This window comes from Oenanthe melanoleuca, chromosome 9 (genome assembly GCF_029582105.1).
Source record: "Oenanthe melanoleuca isolate GR-GAL-2019-014 chromosome 9, OMel1.0, whole genome shotgun sequence".
Classification (NCBI taxonomy): Eukaryota; Metazoa; Chordata; class Aves; order Passeriformes; family Muscicapidae; genus Oenanthe; species Oenanthe melanoleuca.
The window spans coordinates 7,848,779-7,876,528 of NC_079343.1; the positions used below are offsets into that span (position 1 = coordinate 7,848,779).

Below are 27,750 nucleotides of genomic sequence, written 5' to 3' on the forward strand. Positions count from 1 at the left end.
GATTATGTGATCTAACCCTTATCAAAGGCAGATGCTTATTCACCCTCCTGCTCATCTGAAGTAGTCTGATCTGATTTAACTTGGGCCATTTCCAGACATCATTTCTGCATCTTGTTGAATGCATCAATGTTCTCTGCTAGGTTACACAAACAAACATTGCTTTTAAAGTTGCTTTTTCTCTCCTTTTTTCACCCTCCCCCAAACAGTTAAAAGTACATAATGGTGCTTTGAACAGGATCCTAAAGAGCTATTTCCATAAAGTGGTCCAATTCTTTTTAGAGATGTAAGTACATGAAATTCTTCAAATGCAGGGGGACAATGAGTGAAGATTAAAAAGAAAGTAAAAGATTAAAAGGAAAAGACCATAAGAAAAACTCAAAGTGGGGGGGAAAGATCAAACAAGAGGATTAACCATGTTACTTGTTGTTTTTCAGAAATTAAAGAAGTATGGAGGATAAGGAATTTGTTTCCTTTTGGCCCTAGAAAAATGCCAATTATGGTAGCTAAATTGCCAGGATCACATATCAGTATGCTTTGGAAATGTGAGAAATGGATGGGAAATATAAACACAGAGCAATAGCTTACAGTTATGTTATGAATTAAGCCACAAAAATATCAAGATTTAGTCACTGAACAAGCTGCCAAAGTTAATCTTTCCTGATGAACTTGAGCAGAATCAGAATAGAAGTAACAGAACTGTAGTTCACAGATCAAAATTTCCTTGATCACTCATCTGTGCTATCTCTGGGTCCTCACACACCTAAAACTTCCACTAAAAATCAAAAGAAAATGGGTGCACATGAGCATAAGATTGAGCTTCTTATCTATTCTGTGTATTCTTCTCAGGAGGATTTTTTCATATTTAGCAGTAAAAAAATTAAATTCTGCAAGTTCCTCTTTGGCGAGAGCACTTGTGATATCATCCACACTAGTAGAAAATTATATTTTCCTTTAGATGGGGAGTGGAGAAAATGCTCCCTTCCAGATCCTTCAAATATCAGACATTTGTGTAGCCCCTTATGAATAAGGATTACAAAAGGAGGTAGGTAAGTATTTCTGCCACAAGTCTGATGCATGTCTAAACCCCAGAAATTATCAACCAGGGTTATTTTAGCCAAACCAAGTATCTTTACTGAGTACCCCAGGTGTTTTTGCTGTGCTAGGTTCTGCACTCTGTCCCTGCCCCTGGGATCAGCAGCTGGCTGGGACAGCCTGGCAGCTGGCAGGACTGGCAGACACCTCCCTGCTGGGGCTCCATCACTGTCTCAGCACAGGCAGGCACAGTCTGGATCCTGGCTGGGCCTGACAAAGTGCTCTGGCACCAAAGCCAGGCTAAGGCAAAGGCTCACAGGAGCTGTCTGCCCTGGGAAGGGCAGTGACCAAGCAGATCCCTGAGGGATCCTGCTCCCTGCCATATCCCATTGCTGCTCAGCCCTGGATGCCCTGGCACCTCTGCAGCACCAGCACAGTCCTGCCATGTCCCAGCAGCACATGAAAGGGAGGGGGGTTTAACTTTACACAGTGCTTCATGCACCAGAAGCCAGCTCCAGAAATGGTACATGCTGTTCCCAACCATTCTCAAAGGATAGACTAAGCTCTACCCAAAGGCAGCACCTCTGGGAGCACCTCTGCCCTTGCTGAGCCCACACACACTTTTAGGGGTAGTGAGGATGGTAGCACCATCTCTCCAGTGGGAAACCACTGTACAGCTTCCCTGGGACAGCAACACCCACGTGGAAAACTGTGTTTGGGCCTAGCCCTCAGCAGGAGGAATCCCTCAGGTTTCTCAGAGGATTCCCAGCACGGTTCCTGCTGTCTCTGCAGCCACCCACAGGGAAAGCTGTGCTGTTTCCTCTACATGTGGAATCTGGACGTGCTGGCACCAGAGACCAGATGGCTCACAGAGCCCTGAGCACTGAGCCCTGCCCTCACACAGCCCTGAGCCCTGAGCCCTGAGCACTGAGCCCTGAGCCCTGAGCCCTGAGCCCTGAGCCCTGAGCACTGAGCCCTGAGCCCTGAGCACTGAGCCCTGAGCCCTGAGCCCTGAGCACTGAGCCCTGAGCCCAGCCTCACAGACCCCTGAGCCCTGAGCACTGAGCCCTGAGCACTGAGCCCTGAGCCCTGAGCACTGAGCCCTGAGCCCTGAGCCCTGAGCACCGAGCACTGAGCCCTGAGCCCTGAGCCCTGAGCCCTGAGCCCTGAGCACTGAGCACTGAGCCCTGAGCCCTGAGCACCGAGCACTGAGCCCTGAGCCCTGAGCCCTGAGCCCTGAGCCCTGAGCCCTGAGCCCTGAGCCCTGAGCCCTGAGCACCGAGCACTGAGCCCTGAGCCCTGAGCCCTGAGCCCTGAGCCCTGAGCACTGAGCACTGAGCCCTGAGCCCTGAGCACCGAGCACTGAGCCCTGAGCCCTGAGCCCTGAGCCCTGAGCCCTGAGCCCTGAGCCCTGAGCCCTGCCCTTACACACCCCTGAGCCCTGAGCCCAGCCTCACACAGCCCTGAGCCCTGAGCCCACCACCAGCACCTCCCAGCCAAGAACTGTCCCCTTGATGCTCCCCCGTCCCAGCAGGTCAGAAGCTGCTCCTGGCAGTGGCTCTGTGCTCTCCTCAGGGCTGTGCCTCTCAGCTGGTGAGGGCCATGTTTTGGCTGCTCCCCACATATCCTGCAGTTGCCCCCCTTGACTCCCCACCATCCCCACCCATGCTGGGCATGGCTACACTGCACTGCACACAGAAACCCTTCTGGGCTCTACAGGAAAAGCTGAACTCCAGCTCACCTTTTCACACACTTTTGTTATCCCCTTTTCGAACCAGGCAGCCCTGACTGTGCAAGTATTTCCCTCAGGTCTCAGTGCCAGGTGGAGCAGTGGTGTGATGCTTTGGGAGCGCTGCAGTTGGGCTGGTGCTGCCAGTCAGAGTCTTTGGGAAGACAAATGAAGGAGAAATTCTGTTGAGCTGATGTGGGCACTGGGATAAAAGGTGTGGCTGTTGGACACCTGGGGAGTGGCAGGACTCAAGTTTGTTGGAGAGCCACAAGGGAAAGGGAGGCAATGAGGAGAAGCCATGGCATTGAGGGCAGAGTGTGTGTTCCACCACCTGGAGACTTCAGACGGGGATGATGGAGAAGGGTTTGACAATCAGACACTGTGCTGTGAACTCCACAGAGGGGCAAGACCCCAGTGATGCTCTATGGCTCCTGTAGTGCAGAACCAGATGGTCCCTGCAAGCCACAGCACCCCCAGCCCCCACAGACCCTTCCCCAGGATAAGTGCAGCCAAAACAGCATTTCAAAAATCTCAGGAGATCTGTACCCTTAGTTAATTATTCTCATACTGACTGTGGGGACACTTACAGGACAGTGGGTCCAAAGACATTTTTTCCATCTCTGAATTATAAAATATCATGGTTTGAGTGTGCAGAGTGCCTGTAACAATCACCCTTATAAAGCTAAAATTTTAGAGGTATGTACATTTGAGATAATTATGAATAAATGCATATATATGGGGAGCAAAGTGTTTGTGTAGATAAAACTGACTTTGTGAGGGGAAAAAAATGGATAATTGTGCAGAGACTGAGAAGAACTGAGACCATAATTGTGCACAGCATAAGCAAAGATACCCGTGTGAGCGCTGAAAGGAGGGGAGTGTGGGGAGAAACAAGTAGTTTAACATTTGGTTATGGCCTAAGGGACAAACTTTGCTGAAGATGAAGACACCAAAAGGTTAATAAAGCTTCTGAGCTGTTTCCAATTCTCAGACAAGGAAGCAATAGTTCCGTTCTTACCAGCAACTGCTCTTTCATATTTGTGTATCAAGCTGGCTTTATTAAATTATTCAGCAAAGGTCAAATGTGATGTGTCTTCCTAGTTTTATTATGATTTTTCGTGACATTGCCTGAGTAGCTGAATAGTAAACAGTGCATGCAGAAATGCTGCAGTGCCCAAGCTGTCCACAGGCACCCTGGGTTAATCACTCACTGGTTCTGAGGCGATGTAAATGCACTAAGGAAAGATTTAAACTGTGTGTGAACACTGCAAAGTGTTGTTTGTGGGAACCATGATGGCACAAGGGCCAAGTGCCAGCACTATGTACACATCCTTATCATCATTCATTAATGCCCAGGTAAAGGAATAGCAGCAATACATACTAAGGTATGCCAAAGTGCATATACTGGATATTGTGATGGGAGTAGGAGTCATTTATAGATAAAGACTTAATAATAAATTAAAAGTCATGGTTGTGACACAAAGAAAAAAAATTTTATGAAAACCTGTCTCTCAGAAGCTTCCATTTCTAATGAGATGACAGGCAGTTGGTTAAGCAGCTGTGGTGATTTATTTCCATCTTGTAAAATACGCACACTCACACACAGAAAAAAATAAGAGAAGAGACCCTGAGACCTGCCCTTTCTGCTCTCACAAGTGAGAAGGGTTTGGACTCCATTGCTGTGAGCACATTCTTTCCAGCTATTGCATGGCTTTTTTGTCAAATGCAATATTCATGGCAGGCTCATTCCCATTTGGCTTTCTGAGCATCCAGGATTCATATCCCAGAAAAAATATGTGCTTCCCAAGAACCTCTTAAGTCTTGACAGTGATAACAAGAAGGGATCAACAGTATCCCAAGTTATTCTTATAGCTCTGTCAAAGATTTCTGCAGCACATAATAAATCAAGATACTGCTTAGTCTCTCTGCCCCAGGCTCCTCCTTTCCAATTACAAGAGCTGATCCCAGTTCTCCACTGCATGGCTTGACTGTGAGAAGAATGGGTGATTTTCAAAGAGTCATAGAATGGTTGAGATTGGAAGGGACCTTCAGGATCATCCAGTTCCAACCCTCCACCATGGACAGAGACAGGGCCTTTCCTCCCTATCAGTCTCGTTTGCAGTCTCCTGCTCTGCATCAGGCTCTCACACAAGAAAGTGCTGGAGACACCCTTGAGAAGAAGAAGGAGCAGCCAAAGTACTCATATCCTAACGTGAGGTCAGTAAACCACCTCCGTGGGATCGAGGGGACGGGGAGAAATCACAGCTCTCCCACCCCTGCAGCTGCTGGAACAGAAAAGGATGGTGACATTTCTCAACCACCCTGTGACAAGGGTACACTCCTCCTGGGAAGGAGCACTCATCACCCAGTTCCAAACTGTGTAAGCAAGCAGGATTCTATCCAGTAGTTTACAGAAAAGGGGAAATAGATGTTTACCTGGCCTTTGCAACAAGCCTAGGACAGGAGACAATTGCCAAAGGGCCAAGTCCTTGGAAGCAATGTTGAAAAAAAATCAGAAAAAATAGCAGTTTAGAGCAGGGAATAGTTGTTAACAATACAGTTTTAAATTTTAATTGTCTCAGAAGTTTAAAAGTGAGGAAATTAAATGTTTGCCAAGCCTAGGGTGAAGTAAAATTCCCTTGCACACGGATGTGGCATTCAAATTTACTCCACCCATTTTGAAAGCTCTTCCCCACCTTACAATCAGCTTGTGTGTAGGCCTATTAAAAAAATCTTGAGGTTTCTGAGGAAAAAAAGCTAATTCAGGACAGAAAGTGCCCATAACTGATTACAAAATCCCTGCATTTTCTGAAGCCATCCCAGTTGCCCTACTTGTGCTGGGTTTAAACCGATATTGTTTTCTTTGGAATGCATGGCAAGGGCTTTTCCCTTGTTGGGAAGATGTACTACTGGTACCCACAGCATTCAGAAAATGCAAAGTTCATTATCTCACACACCCAGACACACACAGATTTCCACATGGCACACAAGCAGTACCTGGGCACAGAGGCTGCCCAATGCTCCCACAACCAAAGGTGTGTGCAGAATAAACTCATGTAATGAATACAGTCTGCATCGAAGATAACATGGTTTATTTCTTCATGATACTCAGATTAAAATGTATCAATGTATTTATCACAATACTACATTTTAGGACAAAATCATCAGTGCTTTGAAAGTCTTCATAATGTTTATTCATTATAAATAGTAAATATTTACTGAACTTTTTACATGAAAGACATTTCTTTTTTTGTTTTCTTTTTTTTTTGTTGTGTTTTTTTTTTTGTTTGCTTGGGTTTTTCTTTTTTTTTTACAACACATTTTGTTGTAGAGGCTGCAACACAAAGATAATATTTCATTTTTCCATCACCCTTAAGACCATTGTGTGAACTAACCTCTGTACTGAACCTAGTCTAACTCACTACTTCTTAGTCCTTAACTCTAAAAGGAATGTATTTGTGTTCTGCCTCCCTCTTTGTTCCAAGAATAGAGAGAAATAAATAATCCTGCCTTCCATCATCCTCTTCCTCTCAACATCACAAAACACAAATTTATTGACATTCTAAAATGTCACAATGCAAACTTCTTGTAAACCTTGGTTCCTATAATTGTACTTTCTATATTGGATCTCACTGTATAATTTAAACAGATGTGTCAAGTACAGGTCCATCTCTGTCTGTGTCCTGTACATCACTAAAAAACATGTAAACGTAATCATTTCTTCGTATTGTCTCCTGAAGATGACCTTTAAATCATGATTAGCAAGCTGGATTTCAGTAATCCAGAAGACTGCAACATTTCTGTATTTTATCATCAGGAATTATGCACTGCAAAAATAAAAGTACCTGCAAAAATATAGTTCTGATTCTATATCTATGACTTTGGATGATCCCAAAGTTTGTGTGAGGTACACGGTATTGCACATTGCTAGGCAGTTATGAAAATCAGCCGCGTTATTGGTGGGGTTTGTTTTTTGTCTCCCATGTTTGTTTTAAAAGGCAAAACACACTGGGAAAATACATACAAAAAGGTAAAATCTGGGTTTCACGTTACACAAGATCTCCTCTCTTGGCAAAGCAAAACCTGTGAGTGACATTTATTGACAGGGTGATTACAAAAGCGTGGTAAGGTAACCAATGAGTTGCTCAGGAAGTCTTTCACACTTATCCAGCTTTCTAGGGATGGTGACGTTTCCTCTTGATGACAATTTCCAATGTGTCCAGTGAGAGGCTCTCCCAACCTTGCTTCAGAAACTGAGCTGTTTTAAAGTTAGACTAAAGTCAGCACTGGATGCCAGATGAGTAAGAGTACACAGAGCTCAACTGCTCTAAGTTTAGTTTCAAAATGTTCCATTTGTCCCAATCAATGCACATTAATTTCAACAACAACAAAAAAATGGAATGTTTGCCAGGCTGTGATGTTAAATACTGCTCTGTTTCATATACCCACTCATAATGAAGCATGTCACATTTATTCATTATTGCTTTTGGCCTTTGTCTTCTGTATAGCTTTGTCCAGCCTTCAAAAGTCTACTAAAAGCTATGACTGGGGAGAACATAACAAGCTTGTTTCTCTCAGTGGGACTGCCCCAGTTTAGGCTGCACTGTGTTGAGAAGATCCCTCATATCCAAGCCTTGGAGTGAGACCGGAAAACAAGACCAGCTTTAACTTGAAGTGGACAGTTCATTTATGCAATATCTGGCTTCAGATAATGAAAGGCACCTGCAAAAAAGCAAAAGAAGCTTTTTAAGTCATGCTGTGACAACCTCACAGCATGGGGCCATGCCAACTACAGGTTGACAATGTCATATTTAATACTGATATATCAAAGGAAAGGGACTAATATTTTTATTCCTAGGACAAGTTTGACAAAACTCTATGTATCTGGGATTATATACTGTAATGATTCTTGAGCTGACCTCATTAAGAACATGTGTTTCTAATAGTGGAATGCCAGCGGTTATTTCATTTTGGACAACCCTTATGTTTTACCTAATGGCAATCAGGTTTCATGTCTCAACAATTAATAACATCAAGATGTTGTTGACATCACTTAAGAAAATAATTATGCAGCAGAAATCCTGCTCGAACAATCAGCTATCTCACCAGTGCATGGCTTTGAGGAGAAGTAGCAGTGAGCCCTGAGGATCTGTGCTCAGAGCTCCCTTCCCCACAGCCAGGCAGCAGGCTGCTGGCAGCAGGGTGCTGGCAGCAGGGTGCTGGCAGCAGGGTGCTGGCAGCAGGGTGGGTGCCCTTCCCAGTGCCAAGGTGCCGTACTCACTTTGGCCGTACTGGCCGTACTGGTAGCCCGTGACGGGGTCCATGCTGTATCCCGTGGTGCTGTAGGTCGGCGGGCAGTAGGACTGGGATGTAGGCAGGCTGTCTAGGCTCTTCATGTGGTCTAACCTCTGGCTGCAGCTGGCTGACACGGTGGTGGTGGGCTCCAGGCCCCCAGTTAGAGGGGACAGGGCATAATCAGTTTGGGGCTGGTGAGGCACGCCACCGTGGTTAGTCAAGAGTCCCATTACCTGAGAGACAGAATAATAGAAAGAGTTAAAATATGTGAAGAACTCCATTGCTTACTGAACCACAGAAGTTCTCAAATCTATAATTTGATTTCCTAAACCAGGTAGACTTGATACTTGAATAGTTCTTTGAGTAGCTAATCCCAAGAGGAAATAGAATTTGGTTACATCATCCACCAAAATAAAATCTGATGGCTAACAAGCAATAGAAGTGATATTGGGGCAAATAAGGAATAATACTTTTTAAAACTTTTATGGTTTTAGAGTGCCTGATCCCAGCTGGGAGTTCTGTAGATGTTTATTCCTTGAGGACTAAATTATAAGAGAACAAAAAGGAAGTAGAGGCTCTTTCACCATGATGTCCTGCATGATCTACAAACATAAAAAGCTGTGAAGAAGCTCACACAATTTTCTTTTCTAAGATCTGAAACTATTACAATGAAATCAGTTTGGAGCAGATCCCAGTAGTACTACTGATGGAAGTAACAAAGAACCCCACTGGATCCTGATATTCTGGGTGCTGGGAAAGAGTCAGAGCAGCTGTACCCCCACTACTGCATGCCCTGTGGGCTGTAAAGAGATGAATGTGCAAGAATAAAGTGCTGGTCATAACACCAGTTATTGATTCCATCATCTGAGTTTGAAGACACAACAGAAAGGGTCAGGCACTCCAGAGCGACTTCAAGTCAGCTGTGACTCCTTTATTAAGCTGTTTCTACAGGGACAGTTACGAAATCAGTAGCTGAAAAGAGTTTACTGGAAAATACATACTTGTCCCTACAAAAGCCCAGCCCCTAGGCCATAATTTCCAGTAGAAGAGCAAGAAAAAGTTTCAAAAGCATCTGCATTTTCAAGCATGAAACTACAGTGAAAAGTTGTTGTTCAAAAATCTCTCCTACTCCAGGTTGGTGAAAATTTTGTTTCCTGGCACACCACTATAGAACACTTTGAAAAAAGTGTATGACTGAGATTTGCTTACTTTTGCTGAAATAAATTGCACTTCAGAGCCTGACAAACATTCTACAGCTTCTAATGGATGGGTGACACACAGCTTCTGCCAAAACTGCATATTGTGATAATTTGCAGGCTGTTCTTGCTCCAAAAAGGCATTACAATTATCTGACACATGCTATTTGATAATCATTTTGTTTTGCAGTAATTCTTGCCATAAACTAAAGAGAGTTTTTTAAAATTGGAGTCTATTTTTTAAACACTAAATCAAACCTCACAAGAATATATCTGTTAACTAAAGTTCTGATGCTCCTCCTGGAATTGTACTTATTTTCCATCACAAACTAGAAGGTATTATTATTACAGGGAGCTTGTGTTTCCAGCTCAGAGTCTTTTGGTTTTTTGTTGGTTTGGGTTTGTTGTTTTTTTTTTTTTTTTTTTAAATAAATAGATGAAACAAGATCCATGGGTAGTGATTTAGGAAGGAAAGAAGACCTACCCAGTTTTTACATGTCTGATTAGGAAAAGAGCAAGAGATAGAGTAGTTCAGAAAGAGAAACCCAGCTCTCTGCATTGAGAACACAAAATATGTTTGCATCAAATGCACTCAAAATATCTCACTGGAAAAAAATGCTGAAAAAGAAGCTCAGTTACTACATATTGCACTGGAAGGTTCATTTCTGATTCACTGAGCAGAAAAACATGAGTGTAACTGGTGATATTTGCTGAATGTTTCACAAACTGAAGCAGTCATGCAAAAAGAAATTCCAAAATATATGGAAAGCCTGCATTCAGATATTAACATCTTGCAACTTTTAGGTTATAAAAACAAGATGAATTGGGATTCAGGATTTAAGATATTTTCTATTTAATGAAACAAATACATTCAATGCCCAAAGCCTGTTAAAAGAACTTGTGGTTAATAAGAAAAAAACAACTCGGAAATCACCAGAGACTGAAAAATGATTTTACATCATTTTGTGCCAAAATTCCCCAGAAGTTGAAAATACTGGGCTCTCAAGTTCTTGTTCTAAAAATCAGTTCTGAAAACTATTAAAATGTCTATTACTTTAGCAAGCTTTTCTGTTTCAGAAATTCCAGATCTTTTCCTTGTAACTTTGGAATTTGATATCATCCAAAATGTAGCATGCTTAATAACCTGACACTGCATCAGCAGGATGCAGCATTAGAACCTGTGTTCATTTGGGTTATATTAATCCTTGCCCTTTGAAATTAACACTAATAGAGTTAAAAGAAGAGAGAGAACTATGAAAAAAAAAATGGGATAACTTAAACATTTACATTGAAAATTACTTCTTTGGGAAATATTTATGTTGGCAGGAGTATCATGGCTTTGAGTACAGTTTAAACTGCACAGAGGTTTATCAGAAATCTCAAGTGCACAACCCTTTCCATTGCCGTGTGACACCAATATTCACAGGGCTTCCCCGTGTTTCATTCCAAGTTCAAGAGCAGAGAGAAGGGGCTGGGCTGGGCTCATGGCACAGAGGAACTTTTCTCTGCCTCAGGGCTCTCACATCACGTGCAGTGTCTGCCAGCACTTTTAGGACCAACTGCTAATTTGGGTAAATAACTATTTTACCAACTGTATTTCAACTAGAGGGTTTTGTTGGGGTTTTTTGGGTTTTTTGGTTTTTTTGTTTTTTTTTTTATTTAGCATTTTACGTAGAATAAAACCTGAGACAAAATTATTTGGATTTTGCCAGCAAAAAGAGTAAGCCCAAAAACTCTCGGATTGGAAGCTATTTTAAATGGAAGATTTATCTTGAAATGTAAACCTGGGTCCAGACAGAGTCTTAAACACCACTGAAACATCAGTAGCAACTCTATTTTGATAGATACTTCTTTTCTTTGACAAACTAAAATTAGTGCTTGGTGAGATTAACTTTTTAAAATTTGAAAATAATTAGGCATCATTTTATTAAGTGGACATGCACCTAGTAAATATTCTGGAGCAGAACTGACTGAGCCATCTGTCTCTGAGCTGGAGAAAAATGAAGTCTGAACAGTAACCAACTTCCCAGAAATATCTTCCTCAGAGGCTTTCAGAATCATCCTGCAGTTGATTAGTATCTAAATAATTCGATTTTTGGTCATGTCTGTTTTGAAAGCTCTAAGGGAAGTAGCCTCAGGGCAGGAGTCTTTGCTACGGTATGTGCCATGACCTTCTCACCCATACAAGGAGTTACAGGAAGGGCATAGCTAACTTTCACCTAATCAATTAGAAATCCATTAACGGGCCATGTCTGCAAGATGCTCAGCACCCTCAGCTTAGCTGCACAGGAGACACACAAGGGTCTGGATTTTGCAGCTTAGATCTTCTGTGGGTATGAAGCAGTATAGTTCTAAGGAAGTAAACAGATATGATTGCTTTATAATAATTAAGGTAGAAAATAAATGTATTCAATTTCTATAGCACCCAAATTACTGGAAAATATGTGCTTCCTTCTAAATCACTTTTGGAAAGCTAAATTAGTAATTACCAGCCTCACTGACCCAGAATCCAAGGGCTGAGCTAACACTGCATTAAGGTGATACAATAACTATTCAATTAATTTTAGAATACAACTCCTATAAATGCAGAAAGCAAAAATCAGATTTAAATGTTTTAGCTACATATATTTTGCTCTCACCTTTTACAAAACACACAGAGGAATGTTGATGCACAGCCTTTGTGCTTATACAATGAAATACAATATATAATTGATAAAATCATTCTATTAGAAAACAAAGGTGAAATTAGGAATAAGTAAACAGAGCACAGTAGGCTGCAACAACCAAAGTCTAAAGTTTTTAGAGAACACATCTGAAGCAATCCAAAATACTCATTAGGACAAATCCTGGCTGGTGGAGTCAGCACAGAATCACCAGCTGAGGATATGATCAAGAAAGAGAACAAGTGATGAAAGCCTTAGAGGCATGAACACGATGTCTGGTCAATTATCAGCTGTTGGAAAATACTTCTATTATCACCAAAATAAAGGCCATTAAACTAAACTAAAAAAAAAAAAAAAAAAAAAAAAAAGCTTCTTTTATTGAAATGAAAGATTCTGGCTGTTAACATGGTTAGTATTTGAGGATGCAGGACCCTCCATAGGCACAATACAATTCTCATATGTTTTAATTCATTTACGCATGCTTGTGTTTAATATGCTTTGTGACCATGCCTGCAATTAATATGATTTATGAGAAAAGAACATGTGCAATATTTTTTTGGGTACAGTGATACTATTTTTCCCCTCCTGTGAATGAAAGATTTAATGAAACAGCTCAAGGAAAGTGGTTGGCAGTTAACATATTAAGTTGAACTGACAGAACCATGAGTAAACTTTAGCACAGTTAATGATATCCTCTTATCTGACCCTGACACATTTGCAGCATGTAATTTACAGAAGCTCTGTCCAGGGAATCTTGACAAATGCTCCTAACGATGTCAGGGCAATGTTCCATTCTAATGTAAAACAGATGTGGGTCAGATACCCTCATTCATCACTAACACTGAAAATTTCAAACTCCTTCCGAGATGAATGGCATTACCTGCTGTTAACTCTTCACTGTAGAGAAATCTTTCAGAAAACGAAATATTGCACAAGCAAGAACACAAAGAGGAGTGTTATCACGCACTCTAATGAAAGATTTTAGAGGATTAAAGTTAATTAACTATATGGATCTATATCTATACAATCCTAGAACCACATTTTTATATATGAATATTTCTATTGAATACAAGAAACTTGACAGAAAGAATTTTTTTGCCAAATGGCAAGAGCAGGCAACCACATAATTGGTTGATGAAAATAAGAGCAAATGTACTGACTTTGGACATTGATGATCTGACCCTCTGCATAGTCATATCAAATGAGACCTCACACTGATTTCACACCCCTAGGTATCACTGGTACATACAATGGAATTAAAGAAGGTGCACTGGTGCACATTGAGGGTAATTAGGAGGATAATTTGATTCTTTCATTAAATACATTTTTATCTATAGAGAATTACCAATTTTCAAAACATTAGTACAGTCTACCACAAAATTCATGTCTTTCTAAAAGTGCTGTATCACAGAGTCCCAGAACTTGGTAACATCACCAAAATAATTCTAAGATCAGCTAATTCTTGAGACCCTGGTATGAAAAGCAACCAAAGATGACTGAAAAGGTAAAATAAAGCTCAAAGATGAACATATGCTTGTAATTTATGAATATATAAGCATATCTATGCAATTAAACATCTCACAACTTTTTCAGGCAGCCTCAGAGACTGAAGTCTCATGACTTTAAATGCTCAGCTATGGCAATATTACTCAAAAGAGTTCATAACAAGCCAAAATTTGGTATTATATTGCTCTTTGCCTGTGAACTCTCCTCCTCCCACCTTCTATTCAGCCCCAAACACAAAAGAAGGATTCTGGCCATTATGAACAGCAGCCCAGCTGTCACTAGCTCAGCTCTCACGCACCTTCCCTCAACAATTGGGATGCATGGATTTGTTATGGCTGAAAGCAAAACAAACCAAAAGAGAAAAGTTAAGGTGGAAATTCAAAAACATACAGTCACCTGTTTATGTTTTCTGCTATATTAATGTATTTAGTACATATGTTATATCACCCATAAATGCATACTTACATAAAATATAAAATATTTTATATAAAATATTAGTGTATTTACAAACTAAATGATATATTTTTACACAGTAGCAATTACAAAGCAATTGAATCTCATCTACTTTACTCACAGAAACAAAAAATAAGCAACCCCATTGTCCAAAGTTCTGTTTTTAAATTAATAAAAAAAAAAAAAAAAAAAAAAAAGAACAAAAACTTGCGTTCATGAAGATAATATCATGTGAATTAATTTTCTTATTTACAAAGAAATCCACGCTCTGTCTCATGTTCTTGGGTCATTAAGCAAAGAGCTCCCAAAGCCAAGTGCATTGTGCCAAAGATCATGAGCTTCTCATTGCTCTGGGACTTGAACCCAAATGAAATGTTTTTGTGGGCAACTAGTTCAAGGTAATCCAACAGAAGGTATAGGGGAAAGTATAATGAATTAATAGCTGCTTTTTTTCACTGCTCTTGTCCCTCTTAATGAGGGAATGAAAATTTTTAGCCCTAGTTCCTGTGCCTCCCCTAAAAACAGAGTTAACAAGACAATATGAACATATCTGATTCGACAGCGGCCATCAGTTCCATACGTCAGGTTAATGAAAACCAAGTGCTCTCCAAGACTTAAGGAAGCCCATTGCCTAAGATCTATCTCACCAAAAGGAGTTACAGGGTAGCTCTCAAACTCAGGCAGTGAAATGTTTTGACAGTAGAAGAAAGAAACCTTGAAACAGCTTGCATCATTACTACTGTTCACAGAAAAATTTGGGATTTTCTTATCAAGATTATTCCTGAGCTCCAGGTAATGGCATGAAACTGCAAACTTTGTTAAAGACTGTTATGATCTCCTACACAGCCCATTCAATATCCCATCCACTTCCCATTTTAAAAGTGCAGCCTTTAAAGCTACGGGTTTGATTCAATTATGAGAGGACAAGGCAAGGAAGAGGAAATAGTAGAGGGCAAGGAGGAAAAAAATTATACCTAGCAGGAGACAAGTTACACACATTTGTTCTTCTCCCAGTAAAATCTTAAAGCCAAAGTACTGTTTAAGCCTGTATTATCCTGCAGGTTAAATATCCTACAGGTTAAGTCAGGAAGCACACAACTTCATGGGCAGCAATCCAAGCAGGGTATTGCTGCTCCACCTGAATCCACAGCAGCCAGAGCAGCACTCTCCAAACCAGCAAACTGCCTGGCCTGGTGTAGGGAAAACTGCTGCTCTGACACTAATAAAAAGCACATGAGGAGGTCAGGGGATGCCAGTGTACACCGGAAAAGCCTTTTTTCCTTATCTTAAATGAAGCACTTCAAAATACTGATATCCTGTCTTTAAAACAATCTGCCCTTTACTAAGAACATACACCTGCAATTGTGAGACAAGTGTTTCTGCAGTCACTGTTCTGCTCCACAGCAAAAAGCCAGCAATGGCCACTAATCATAAAGTGCCATGCCAATCCAAAAGCATGCCTAAGTCCTGTATACATACATTAATGTCCAGATATGCTATCCCCTCATAATTCTGAGTTTAAAAACATTTGTCAAAAGAAAATTCACTGAGCAACTAAAACCTAATTTGAAAAGGAAATACAATATTCCCATAAATGTATGCATGACAGGCAAGAAGCTGCATAATAGGCATAGAAAACATAAAAATATGCAATTTACATATATTACACACCAATAATCTCTTTTCTGACATTATATTTAAAGAGCCCTGGCTGAGATGGCATGGTTGCAGCTGAGTAGCTTTTTCATGAAATACAAACACTCCAGGCTGCCAGCTCCCCAAGACATTAATCCCTGACTTTTTCCAGCAAAAGTCAACCCATTACATGCCTGAATGACAGAGGCTCTCTCACTACATCCAGGTAGTAATGAATAAACCAGATGAGCAAGGAAATAATCAGTCATCTGAAGGATATCTGCAAATCTTTTCTTGATGTTAAAAAGTATTAAATAAGGTGGAACTCTTTCTGTTCTCTTACATCTTTAAACGAGATCAACAACTTTTCAGCACCCAGCTTGGAAGACAGGTATGTAATGGAGCACTCTGCTTCCCAGAACTGAGAAATACAGTCCCCTCTCACCCCAAAATTCAAGGCTGACACAAAAAAAAAGTCACCCTAGGTGTCTCTGCTTGTCTTCTGCCTTCACCAGTGCTTGCTTTAAACACCATATTTGTCCATCATATTCAAGAAAAATGTTAGAATGGAACCATTCTACATAGAAAATGATGCTTCTCTGGAGTCTTTGTGTCAGACCCTCATTTGTAATAAATCAATGACAGAGGAGAAAGAGGTTTAAGTCTGCTAAGAATATAAACCTGTTTATCTTAGTATTAGATTTTGTTCTGTATGTTCTAAGGGTGTTTTTTTTAAATCACAAAATATTATCTGGGCTTCAGACAAAGGCCCCTTCCCCCTCCCTGCTACAATCACCACAAATTCAGCTTTAGACTCAGTTTGTCAGGAGCACTTGCCTGCAAGAGACACATGGATGGGTGGAAACATTATGTTAATTGCTCACAACCCAGATTTATTGTGGTCAAAAATGCACTGGCTAGAAAATAGACCCTCTTTCTTTCTCATCTAAATTCCAAGCACACAGGCAGGGCAGTACAACATGCCCACTCAGCAGGAAAACTCCTGTTTCACTTTTTCCTGAAACTCCAAATACAGAGCTGGCTTTCAACTTTACCTTACCTCAGGAAGAGCCCTGAGGAAGCATGGAGAGGGGATGCACAGTGACACACCCCACAACTAAGGGACATTTCACACACAACATTGTGACCAGCAGCTGAGGCTCCTTTAGGCATCAAGAGTTTCACTGGTTTGCTACAGTCCCACAATTTGTTGCACAAAATTTACATGTTTGAGGCTGTATGACTGCATTACATAAACACAAAGTCTGAGTGTGTCATTTTATACATCTCTACATTTTATGCATGTCTCTAACTCATTGTTCAGGCACCAAAACTGATAAAGAGGAGCTGTTGGTAATGCCACATGAATTTAAGTCTGTGTTTTTCATTTGTTTGGTGGCAAGATTTTTAACTTCTGTTGAAGGCAATCACTTAGTTGCCAAAAAATTGTTTCAAATATAAATGGATATAAGTAATATCCTCTATGCACAGAGCAATGAAAGCACGATGTCAGCTTTAGAGGGATCAGCATCCCCCTAAACCTGTTGGCAGAGCTGCTGGACACAGTCAGAAGTGCTAAACACTGGGTTAGAAAAAGGTTTCAGAAGTCTAAGGAAAACAAACAAACAAACAAACAAACAACAAAACAACAGTGGTCCCCTAGTGTAAAGACTGGGTGTAGAAAAGCACAGAATCTCCTTTTGATTTCATCAAACCTCAAATCAGCAAGACCTTGGCAGGAGGAGACCTGCCCTCACATTTTTGTCCCATTTTGCCCAGCCATCACAAGATTTCTTTACTGTTGTGCTCCACTTCTGTGTCACAGACAATAAAAGCTTTGTGAAACAGAAAAGAAAAAAGATCACATTTTCCATAGCCAGAACCAACACACATTTAAACTGACACTAACAACTACTTTTTATGGATTAACATTGAAAAACAGATAGATAATTATGTCAAAAATGTGGAAGCCTTGCACACTATGAAACTAGCCATTAAAAAGAAAAAAAGAAACAACTACTATAACATCGTGGATTTTGTTGAAGTCTGCATTTAGAAATCATAATTCTTTCAAACAAAATCTATTCAAATCTTGTTGGAAGTACATCCATTTGTTTTTCTGTTGGTATTTTTTTCCTGAGGTTTCAAGCCATAAAGTTTTGTACCCCACTCTATGCTATAGGAATCTGTGAATCTTAATTACATTTACCGTTACAAAAAAGGGTTTATGAACTTTTGCCTTTGGGCAAAAATGTTTATTTCATTGCCTTTGTTATTCATTCTTTTCAACTCCAGTGCCTTTGAACTTTTCAGCTGCACAGAGTTATCACCGTTGCACAGGAACCAGGAACTGCACTCCCGAGATGCAAACCACAAGTTGAAGAAAACGAAGGAGGCAAAGATATACGAGTCGTTATTTTGGCCACCCTTTGTGCCATTAAAATCTCATTTTCTGCCTATTAGAATGCCCTCTCCCTGCTTAGGCAGTGGTGATAGTCAGTGATTAGTGTGTAATTGAGTATAATTGTCTTTTCACTTTTCATTTGTGTCATTCTGAGCTTCTCTCTGTTTTTCTAACCACTGAGAGGAAAAAAGGGTAGAAAGCAGATAAAGCTGTTAAAACTCTCACTTTCAGCCCTGAAGAGATTCCTGATTGTAATTATAGATAACATCCTCTTTGTGGCTCCTCAGAATTTAGTGGACATCTCTTTCCAAGCACCTGGGCAAAGCTCTTGCTAATAAAATAAACTACCATCTATTCAAGCTTTAACTAATAATGTCAGCTTCAGACAGATGCCGTGTGTAGGAAAATTTAACCAATCTTTTGACACTCAATTATCGAGGCAATTTATTAACCTGATTTCCTTAAAAGAGCTCACGCAAATTAGAAAAACAATTATGGTATTCATGCATTTATATATTGCCAAAGAGCAGTAATACTCCTAATTTATGTATTTATAACTCGATTATAGCTCATCTCAGTACACATTTCTCAGTCCTTGGAACTCTCCTCATACAACTTGCCCATAATTTTCCTGGACCACTTGGTAAAATCTTGATGAGGTCATTTTTATGAGGTATTTTATTCACAAAAAAATACAATATCTGTTTTCTGCGCCTAGCCATGGATCTTCAGGAGAAGAGCAGTACATTACAACATTACAAATGCTTAAAAATTGAATGCAAACATGAAGTCTGCATGATTCCATTATAAATCAGTTGAAATTAAATATAAGCTATGACTCTTCATTCAGCCAGTAGAAGGAAAAAAAAATTTTAAAGAAAAAAAAAGGAAACTAGCAAACTGAAATCATGTGGCTTGTATAAAGAATACATTATGGTTTAAATTTGGCAATTCATTATACTGTGGCCTGAGGGAATAGACTCTTTGGTTCTGGTATACAGCAAATCCTCTGTCTGAAAACACAGGACTGACCTGAGGTGAGAGGCCATTGCCAATGGCAGGGTTCATGGGATTGGAGGGCCCGGACGGAGGCACAAAGCTGTCTGTATAGCTGGAAAATCCATGCCTGGTGCTGGGCAGGCAATAGGCAGAGCTGCTCTCTGGGTTGGAAGGGAGGCTGCTTTGGTGTACAGTGCTTGGAGGGAGAGGCTGAGGTCTATGGACGGTACTGCTTGGATCAGACACGGCTGGAAGCAGAAGAAACATGTTGATATGTTTTCCTCCTTTACTTCTGGCATAATAAGTTCATTATGTGAAGCTCATCTTAAGAGAACTGCATCAGAACCTGCATCTAAATACTGGTTAAGAAGAAAAGTAAATCTATAATATTGCTGTATATTTAACCAGCCTATGAGTTTACACAAAAAATTCTTAAACAGACTGTAAATATCATAACAACAGACATGTGGTTTTCAGACAACCCTTAGTGAGCACATATTGTCAGCAGTATTTTTTATATATATGTCTATATATAAAAATTAAGGAAAATATTTATTTAGTTATAAGAGTAGCTTTCCCCTCCTGGTCACAGCTCTGAAATCCCACCATGGTTTGTATCAAGTCAAGCAATGGATGGGAGAAGCCCTGGGCTTTGAAAAATTTCCCTCAATTAGAACCTCAAACAAGGATCCAAATCTCAAGGAGGAAGCATTAAGAGCACATAACTTATTTTATAAAATCTCATTCATAAGATTTTTATTTAATAGTAAAATATAACAAAGCCTAGATTTGAGGGTCTCTTCCCTCCCACTCAAATCCATCAAAGCTCACAAAATTTCTGATAACATTAAGAAAATTTTTACCCTACTGAGACTGGCTACTGTCTGATGTGGAACAAGGTGGTCTGAGTAGCTGTTTTTTTCACCATCAGATAAATATTCAGAGTATTTACAGAAGTTCCAATGTTCCATCACTGATAGTCACAACAAAGACAGAGTGCACTCATCTCTTACATTATACCAGACACTTCCAGCAAAGCAGGCCAATGCAGTGACAGGGGAGAGTGTCCATCACTTTACCAAAGCTGCATGTCTGCTGGGCAGAAGGTGATTATTTCTCTGGAGAGCACCCTTCACATGGAGCCACCCCTTTCTTGCAGCAAAAAATCTGAGTCCTTGCATGCTTAAAATAAGCAGGCTTGCAGGGTCCTCCCTGAGTCAGCCCCTAAATGAGCCAACACATTAGAAAAGAAAACCTTTCTACAAAGGATGAGCACAGGAAAGCCCCCAGTGACACTGCTGTAACCAAGTACCTGTGGGCTACTGTACCTTGCGGTATGGAGGTGGGCTGGTAGGAGGGCTCCGAGAGCTGGTACGTTGGCAGAGTCGGCATGGCACTGGGGGGGAACCCTCCAGGGATCAGATGGTTGAAAGCCATCAGCTGGTTGGCTCCTGCCTGTTTCCTCCATCTGGCACGACGATTACTAAACCAGACCTGCAAATGTTTTAAATATGAACGTTTGATTTTTGCACATTTAATACAGATGTATCAGAAATAATGGCTTTGTTATTTCAAACACGCTCAGTTGTCTGAGATGAGAGATGCAGAAGATGCACACTGAACTCAGTGCTCTTAGACAAGAAAGGTGCCCTTGGCACACATTTCCATGGTCCAACAGATTCAACATAGGAACTCTGATCCCTAGTTTCCTCTCAAATTCAGCCTCTCCTGAGAAAAAAGCTGGCAACTCTTTCAAGCTTTAGTGTTTTTAATCACTACCATTACTGTGCCAGATTTAATGAGAAAGGGGAAACCTCTCCATTTCATCTAAGTGCCTGCCAAAGCTATTTAGTATGTACTCTATTGTCTTTAAATTGCTGACAAGTTAGTGGCATCCCTTAATGCCCTATTAGAAGGTGCATGTACTTATATATTGGAATACTATATTGCCCTAATGGCCAACTGAACCTTAAGCTTTTAATTAGAAAAATTCAAGCCCCATGTACAAAATACACAAATCCCACCCAGCAAGTTTTCATGTGTCCACATATGTACAAAACAATTCTTAATAAACTTACAACAGTAGGTCAGAACTTCAGTACTAGATTAGCATTTCAGAACCACTTTGAAATCCATTCCCAGGACAGCACACCAACCAGATGGGGTTTGGATTTGTGGGACATTTTAGCTATAAATCTGCTTTTCTTCACCTCATTCTCAGTTTGTGTTTTAAGTTTTCCAAGTCTTGGATGGTTCTTACTACATCCAAGATACAAAGAGGAAATACATCACAAATGCAGACATAACAGGAGTTGCAAAACATAATTGTTAATTTTGGTATTATAACAATTATAACAAATTGGAAGGGAAAGGAGTCAGTGCAGGGGTGCCTGGAGCAGGGTGCAGGCACATTGCCTGGTTTTGGGCTCAGAGCAGGCTCCTGAGTACAGCTCTCAGCTCCATGGTGGAGCACTGAGGGGAAGAATGGTTGGTTATGGTAACAGAGACTGCACACATTTGTAAGCAAGAAGCCAGTTGCTTATAATCCTACCCCCTGAAGCAGTTGCAGTGCTCATCAACAGATACAATTAATTAGATAAGACCTGAACTGAGTGTTAAGATCTGATAAAGTAGATCTGCACAGCCTGTAATGCATCCTGGCTAAGGCATATTAGCTGATGAGCCACATATAGATGCATTTGTGTAAGTAAGATGGGGCTTAGATCTGTGACCCTTCCAGCAAGCAGCCCTTGCTGGCATATGAATCAGGCATCACAGACTGGGATTTCATGTGAAACACCATTTATAAACCATGAGTGGCCCTCACACAAGAGGGTAACCACATTTTGGGTACACTGTGGGCTTCTCCCCGCTTGCTATTTCATGACAGGAGTGGTGGGACTCAGTGGGCCATCTGGTTTCTGGCATAGGCCATCTGTCACCATGTAGTTTGTTCTGACTTCATCCTCTTTTCAGAATGAGATGCTCAGTTCACACAGCTGCCTCCTCCTTTGGCCGCAACACCTACTCCTCAATTTTACACTCCCACTCCAGTTTAAGATCTAGAACAGAGGGATAGGTGGAGCCTCTGTTCTATGTCACAAATCCCTCTCTTGTTGTTTTGCTGTACATACTACCCCCTGCTCTGTCTTCACATGAACCATTTCTGAAAGCAGCTGGCAGGGACAAGGCACCAGGGTGGAGATGCAAAACCCACAGTGAGCAGTAGTTGAGGATGGGTCTAGATTTAGCCTGTAGAGCAAGAAACAGACCTTGCTAAAGATCCAAAGAACATTTAGGAAGGATAATGGAGGTCAAAGAGTGATCAGAAAACAGCAAACCTTGTTGTAATTAGCTGACTCGGGTCATTAACTACAGCTTTTTTCCTTGACACTCTCTCTTCTTCAGGTCAAGAGGGTTATCTTGTGATCTCCAAGTGCTTTGGGGACACGAACTGAACTATGCCATGTGAATGGATTTCACTCAGAAAAGTGATGAAACAAGATTTTGTTTTCTCTACAGATAAGCATTTGCCTTCAAACTCCAGATCTTTATTAAAATGAGTCAGATTCTAAACTTTAAATCAGTAGTAAGCAATTTACATAAATGCCAAGTTTTATACTTTTATTTGCAGTCAGATTTTTGGCTCATTTTGTATGCTTGCATTTTTTTCCACAAATGCAGCTGTGTATTAGACATCTCTGAAAGGGACACACTCAACAGTATAAAAAAGTCTGCAGCAGCCACACAATGGACATCCTTGCACAGAGCTTTGTTGCTACCTGGAGCCCCATTATACTGTGGGACTCTGCAGGGATGCAGAAACCAGGCTGGGCTGTGCAGAAACAAGGCTGTGTGTTGCCACCTCATGTGATTGGGATGTGCTCAATGGGTGCTACTTGATGGGCACCCATGTCACACGGCACTGGCACACTCCTCTGGCACTGGCCTCTTGCCTTCCCTGGTGGCAGGAAGGCAGATGGCACCTGACTAGCACCAGAGTTAGTCCCAAATTAACTCACCAAAACCCCTTCAACAAATTCAAGGCTGCAGAGGAAGACTTATTGCCACAAATACCACACAAGTTCATCACTACAGAATGGTAGAGGCACATAAGAAAACAAAAATTTAAAAAGCCACCAAATCAAGAAAAATTTACTAAGAACTAAATAACTGAAACCTAAATAACGCAAACCTAAGTATTTCATTTCCATTTTCTGTAATGCTTATTAAAATTAGTCAAATCTCAAGTTTTATTCAGAAGCAGTTATATGTTGTTTTAAATGACATTATTGGGGATTTTAGCCATAATATTTCCTTTAGACTACAGTCAGTTGCCTTGCTCTATTTCAAGAGTCCAGAATCTTTTTCATTTCTTAAATCCTCATGTATCATGAAAAACCCATGAACACTTGAAATCTTGAAAAACTTTGTTAATCTCAAGCCAAGACTTAAAAATAAATTCAGTCACCACAAGCCAGTGTGTCTGCTTAGAAACATATTGTAAACACCTGGGGAAGTATTTTCTTTTGTTTGTACATTTCCAACATGATCTAAATACAATGTCCCCTTATGTGCAGTGGATTTCAACTTCCACCAACATGACAAAATCCTCATTTTATGAGTGGCCTTTTCAAATCTAGCAGGTCCCCATAGGATGCTCCTGCTCTCCCACAACCTCCCTTTCAGAGGTACAATCATCACCTGGCTGCAGGGATGCTTCCAGCACCAAGCAGTCCCTGGGGGAGATCCCAAGTGTCATCCTGTGAGAAAGTGCTACCCTGCAGTGGGCACAACAGAAATCAAACTCTAAATATCTAAAAATGGACAGAGGAAACATGACTTGGCTGAGGGACCCAAGCATTCAAAAACCATGTCTGCACAGAAGCCAAGTCACACTCACCGTAATAAGGCTTGGACTCCTCAGTTCCTATGTTATTTTCAAAGATGGAATGTAAATGATCCAGATGATTTGGAAACAAACTTGAATCCCAATGTCTGGCCAACATTTATATCTCAGAAATAGAACTGAAGAGGATGAATTATAGAAGAAAGTACCAGAGTTCCAGTTTTTCAAGCACCAGGGACTGGATTGACCAAAAAAGAAATCACTGTCTGACAGAACATAAAGACTGCATTTTGCACCAGTGTGGATGGATAAGGTGAACTAATAGGTTTCTTCTATCTGTATTTCCTGATATTTGGATCCTGGTTCCTATTATCATTTTTTCTTAAACTAGTTTGCACGTAATCATGCCAATATTTTATTTTGTGGATCTCAACAGGATATTCCTTAGAAGATGCATTTATTCACTTGGGAACACACTAGTGTAATTAGCCTTGACATTTCAACAGTCTGATCATAAACACAGAGTGCTCTATGTGCTTTTAAGGCAAAAAGATTTCTGATTCACAGGGCAAAACATTCAAGACGTGAATGTTTCAAAAAACCCGTGGATATTTTGTTATACAAAGTCCTGACCATTGCAAGCGTGAGTGCCAGAAACACAAAAGTCGAAAGACTGATGTATTATTAACGGCACTTCTAATTTTAGATGGATTTTAGATGGGGGGAGGCACAGGTTGGTTCAGTTTTTCCTCATGATATTTTTCATGGTAACTGCCTCCCCCACCCCACTATTCCCCACCTCTCCCTTCCCACAAAATTCCCATGTTCAAAACGAAGTCTGACCATCCTGGAAGCGGGAGTCCTCAGTGGATATTGCACCAGGGAAAGAATGTGGGCTGTGCCAGAAGCAGCAGGGGTGCCTTGGGAAGAGGGGAGGCTGAAGAAGGAAACTGCAAACAAAGCTGAGCTCCACCAGCCCAGGCACAGCTGACTCTGTTACCTTTGCAAAACACGGCAGTGTGACTTCTAAAAACACCCTCAGTGTCTGCTCCTGCAGTCCCTACAGATGCCAGACCTCCCTTATTTCAGCAGCCTTCTGAGGGCGTGCACAGGAAATACGTTTTTTATCCTCCCTTTTCTATTTTTCTTTCTTTCTTTCTTTCTTTCTTTTTTTTTTTTTTTTTTTTTTATTTGCAGTAGGGCAAGTTTCCATCCTGGCTCACTGTGGTATCAGTATGATGAACTGCAGGGAGAGCACTGCCAGGGAGCAGCCACAGGATGAAGAAAGAGTAGAAACAGAATTACTTTTTAGCACAACTAGTTGAAAAATCAGCTTGACTGTGACATCTGCACACCCCCAGCTTCATAGGAATAAGGTCCACTGCATACAGATGTACACCATGTTTCCTCAGAGTATCCCAAAGCTGTGCCCAAAGCCTGCTGAGAGCAATCTGCCATGGCCACCAATGGGAATGTCACAATGCTGAGGGCTCCCTGCCTGCTGAATCCTGCTCTTTATGGGGATGGGAAGTGATACTCTTTAGGATACTACAAGTTATCAGTGTGCTAGAAACCAGAGTTCTTTGAAAACATACTGGGGGCTGGGAATAAAAGGGAAAAACATACCAAACAAAATCCCAAAACAAAAAAAAACCCAAAACAAAACAAAACAACCAAACAAAAAAAGCAAAGAAAGTCAAAATGAAACCAAACACACTACGCACAAAATAAAACAAAAAAACAACACAGACCAAAAAGCCACTAGACTGTGCCAAAGGCAATAGGGACTTCCAACCACCTCCCAGTGTGATCCAACATACTCCCATCTCTTAGATTTCTTTGAGAAAACTTTGACTCAGTCCTACAAAAATACTTCTAAAAAACTGCAGCTGAATAGTTCTGAAAATTATTGAGTAATAAGCAAATTGAACTGTGCATTCATAAGTTAAAGTGACACTAATTAGAGCCCTTAGGCAGCAGGGACCAGAAAGAGACAATCAAAATCACATCCCTCTTTTCCTTTATATTTAAAAATGTCCTCTTGGGCCTGCATATGAATGCAGTTGGTTAATTTCCCCTTTACAGGGGAGGGGGACCTGCAGTTACAGGGTTATCTACTGCAAAGATTCACACAGCATTTTCTTTCTTTAGCCCTTTTATGATGCAAGAGGTCCAGTCTCAAGAAAAGGCATCAGAAATTATCCATAAACCACATCAGGAATAACTGCAAAGATCTGATGAAAGGTCTTGAGTGTTCTTGAACCCATCCTACATTCCTTTGCCTCATCCCATAAGACTGGGCAGTTCAGTGTATATGCTCAAACATTTCCAGAGGAGCTGAAAGCAAGACTTTTTTTTTGGCACAGATTCCCCCTCTCCAGTGATTTCTCAGGGAGTGCTCTTCACTGTTTTCTACTGAGAACAGACTATTAAAGCTGAGAAGTTGGACTTCAGAGCCTTTAAGCTTTACTACTAGCTCAAGAGTCATGACTTCTTCTCTCACCTTTCCCCCACTCCTCTCCAAACTCTTTCCCTCCCACTGTATTGCAGTTCAGCAAAGAAAATAATGTGCAAGCACAACATTTAAAATATATCTTTTTAATAATTTTTCTTCTAGCTATTTGAGACATTAGAGCTCTTGGGACTTATTTGTTGAGGTTATAATAAGGTTTTTACAATAGCTTACAAGCTGATTACAAGTTTGACATGGGAACATTCAATTCCATGCTAGTAGCCTGGAGAGATCTGCCTAAATTTTCAGACATGCTTTGTTGATAAACAACTTTTTTTTTTTTTTTTTTTAATAATATCTTCAAGCAAATCAGTTTAAGACTGGGATTTGGCTGAGAAGAAACTCTTCAGGGTGGGAAATAGTAATGATTCAGAATTCTTCCTGACGTGCCCTTCTTTTTCACCATTATTCATGGATGAAAAAGAATCCAAACAAATTTTTCCCATTGCATTTTGGAATTAAACAGGGAGACCATGTGCCAGCTGCTTCTCACAGAAGGGCCTCCTGCCCCAAGGATCCATACAGCTGGGGCACTCCTTAACATGGTCCAATACACAAGTCTCATGCACCACATTTCTGGCAATTTGGGATGCTGCCATCAATACACAGCCCCAAAAGATTTGCCTGCATGGCCAGCCCCTGTTGGCCAAGGCAGGTTCCTGGCCAGCCACAGGACAAACCTGAACCTTATTTAAAAATCCTTTGCCAAAAGATTGATGTAAACACTCCCCTGAATCTATCTGAAACAGGCCCCAAGCTGCTGCCAAAGCTTGCCCACTTCATCCAGGTCTAAAAACAAGCCTGATGTGGGAATCAAAGTGGCCAGAAAAGATACTACCCACTTCATTCCTGATGCATAATTTGTTACAGAAACCATAACTCCACAGTTAAAAAGCTCAGAAAGAGTCTTTGATCTACACTGGAGATAAATACATTTTTCAAATATGGCTTCAGATTGTCAGTAAAAACAGGCCACAGACCTTAAGGACTGCACTGCAACATAATGATGGTTTTAATGAGATTTTAAACTGGACAGTTAAAGTACTGCAGGGTTGCAATTTTTACTCAAAATATACAAATCTTCACATGCCCAGAGTATCATTATTTTTTTTTAACTTTTAAAGGAAGGGTCCTCCTTTGGAACTGTGCTTATCTATCTGAGTTTTATCTGATAAACTCACAAGACCAAAGAGCTCTCCTCTTTCTTCTGCATCTAATGTGTGGAGAAGAGCAAGTGCCTCTGGAAGAGGTTGTCCTGGCTCCACATCTCATCTAGGTTCAAACACTGGGGGAAAGTAATCAACAGTACTTGAGTGGAAAAGTGCTGCAGGAGGAATTGCAGGGAGCATTTTAACTCTTTATTACACCCAGCGTTGAAATATTTGCCATGATTATAGTTGCACATCTCGTGACTCTTATAATGTGGAGTTTGTTGGAACACTCCTTTCCCCAAAAGCCTTTCCTGTTCCCGTGATTA

General features: G+C 40.8%; 1 protein-coding gene across 4 annotated transcripts in view; it reads right to left on the reverse strand.

Moving 5' to 3' along the window:
- Positions 1–6,073: 6,073 nt before the first annotated feature.
- PAX3 (paired box 3) overlaps positions 6,074–27,750 on the reverse strand; it is a 76,109-nt gene continuing 54,432 nt past the window's right edge. For all 4 annotated transcript variants that reach the window (XM_056498787.1, XM_056498788.1, XM_056498786.1 and 1 more), the window contains 4 exons: positions 20,241–20,406; positions 18,946–19,160; positions 8,043–8,289; positions 6,074–7,483 (listed from right to left, as the gene is read on the reverse strand). In XM_056498787.1, the coding sequence (XP_056354762.1) occupies positions 7,449–7,483; positions 8,043–8,289; positions 18,946–19,160; positions 20,241–20,406 (663 nt within the window). In that variant the 3' untranslated portion in view covers positions 6,074–7,448. The remainder of the gene's footprint in view (positions 7,484–8,042; positions 8,290–18,945; positions 19,161–20,240; positions 20,407–27,750) is intronic.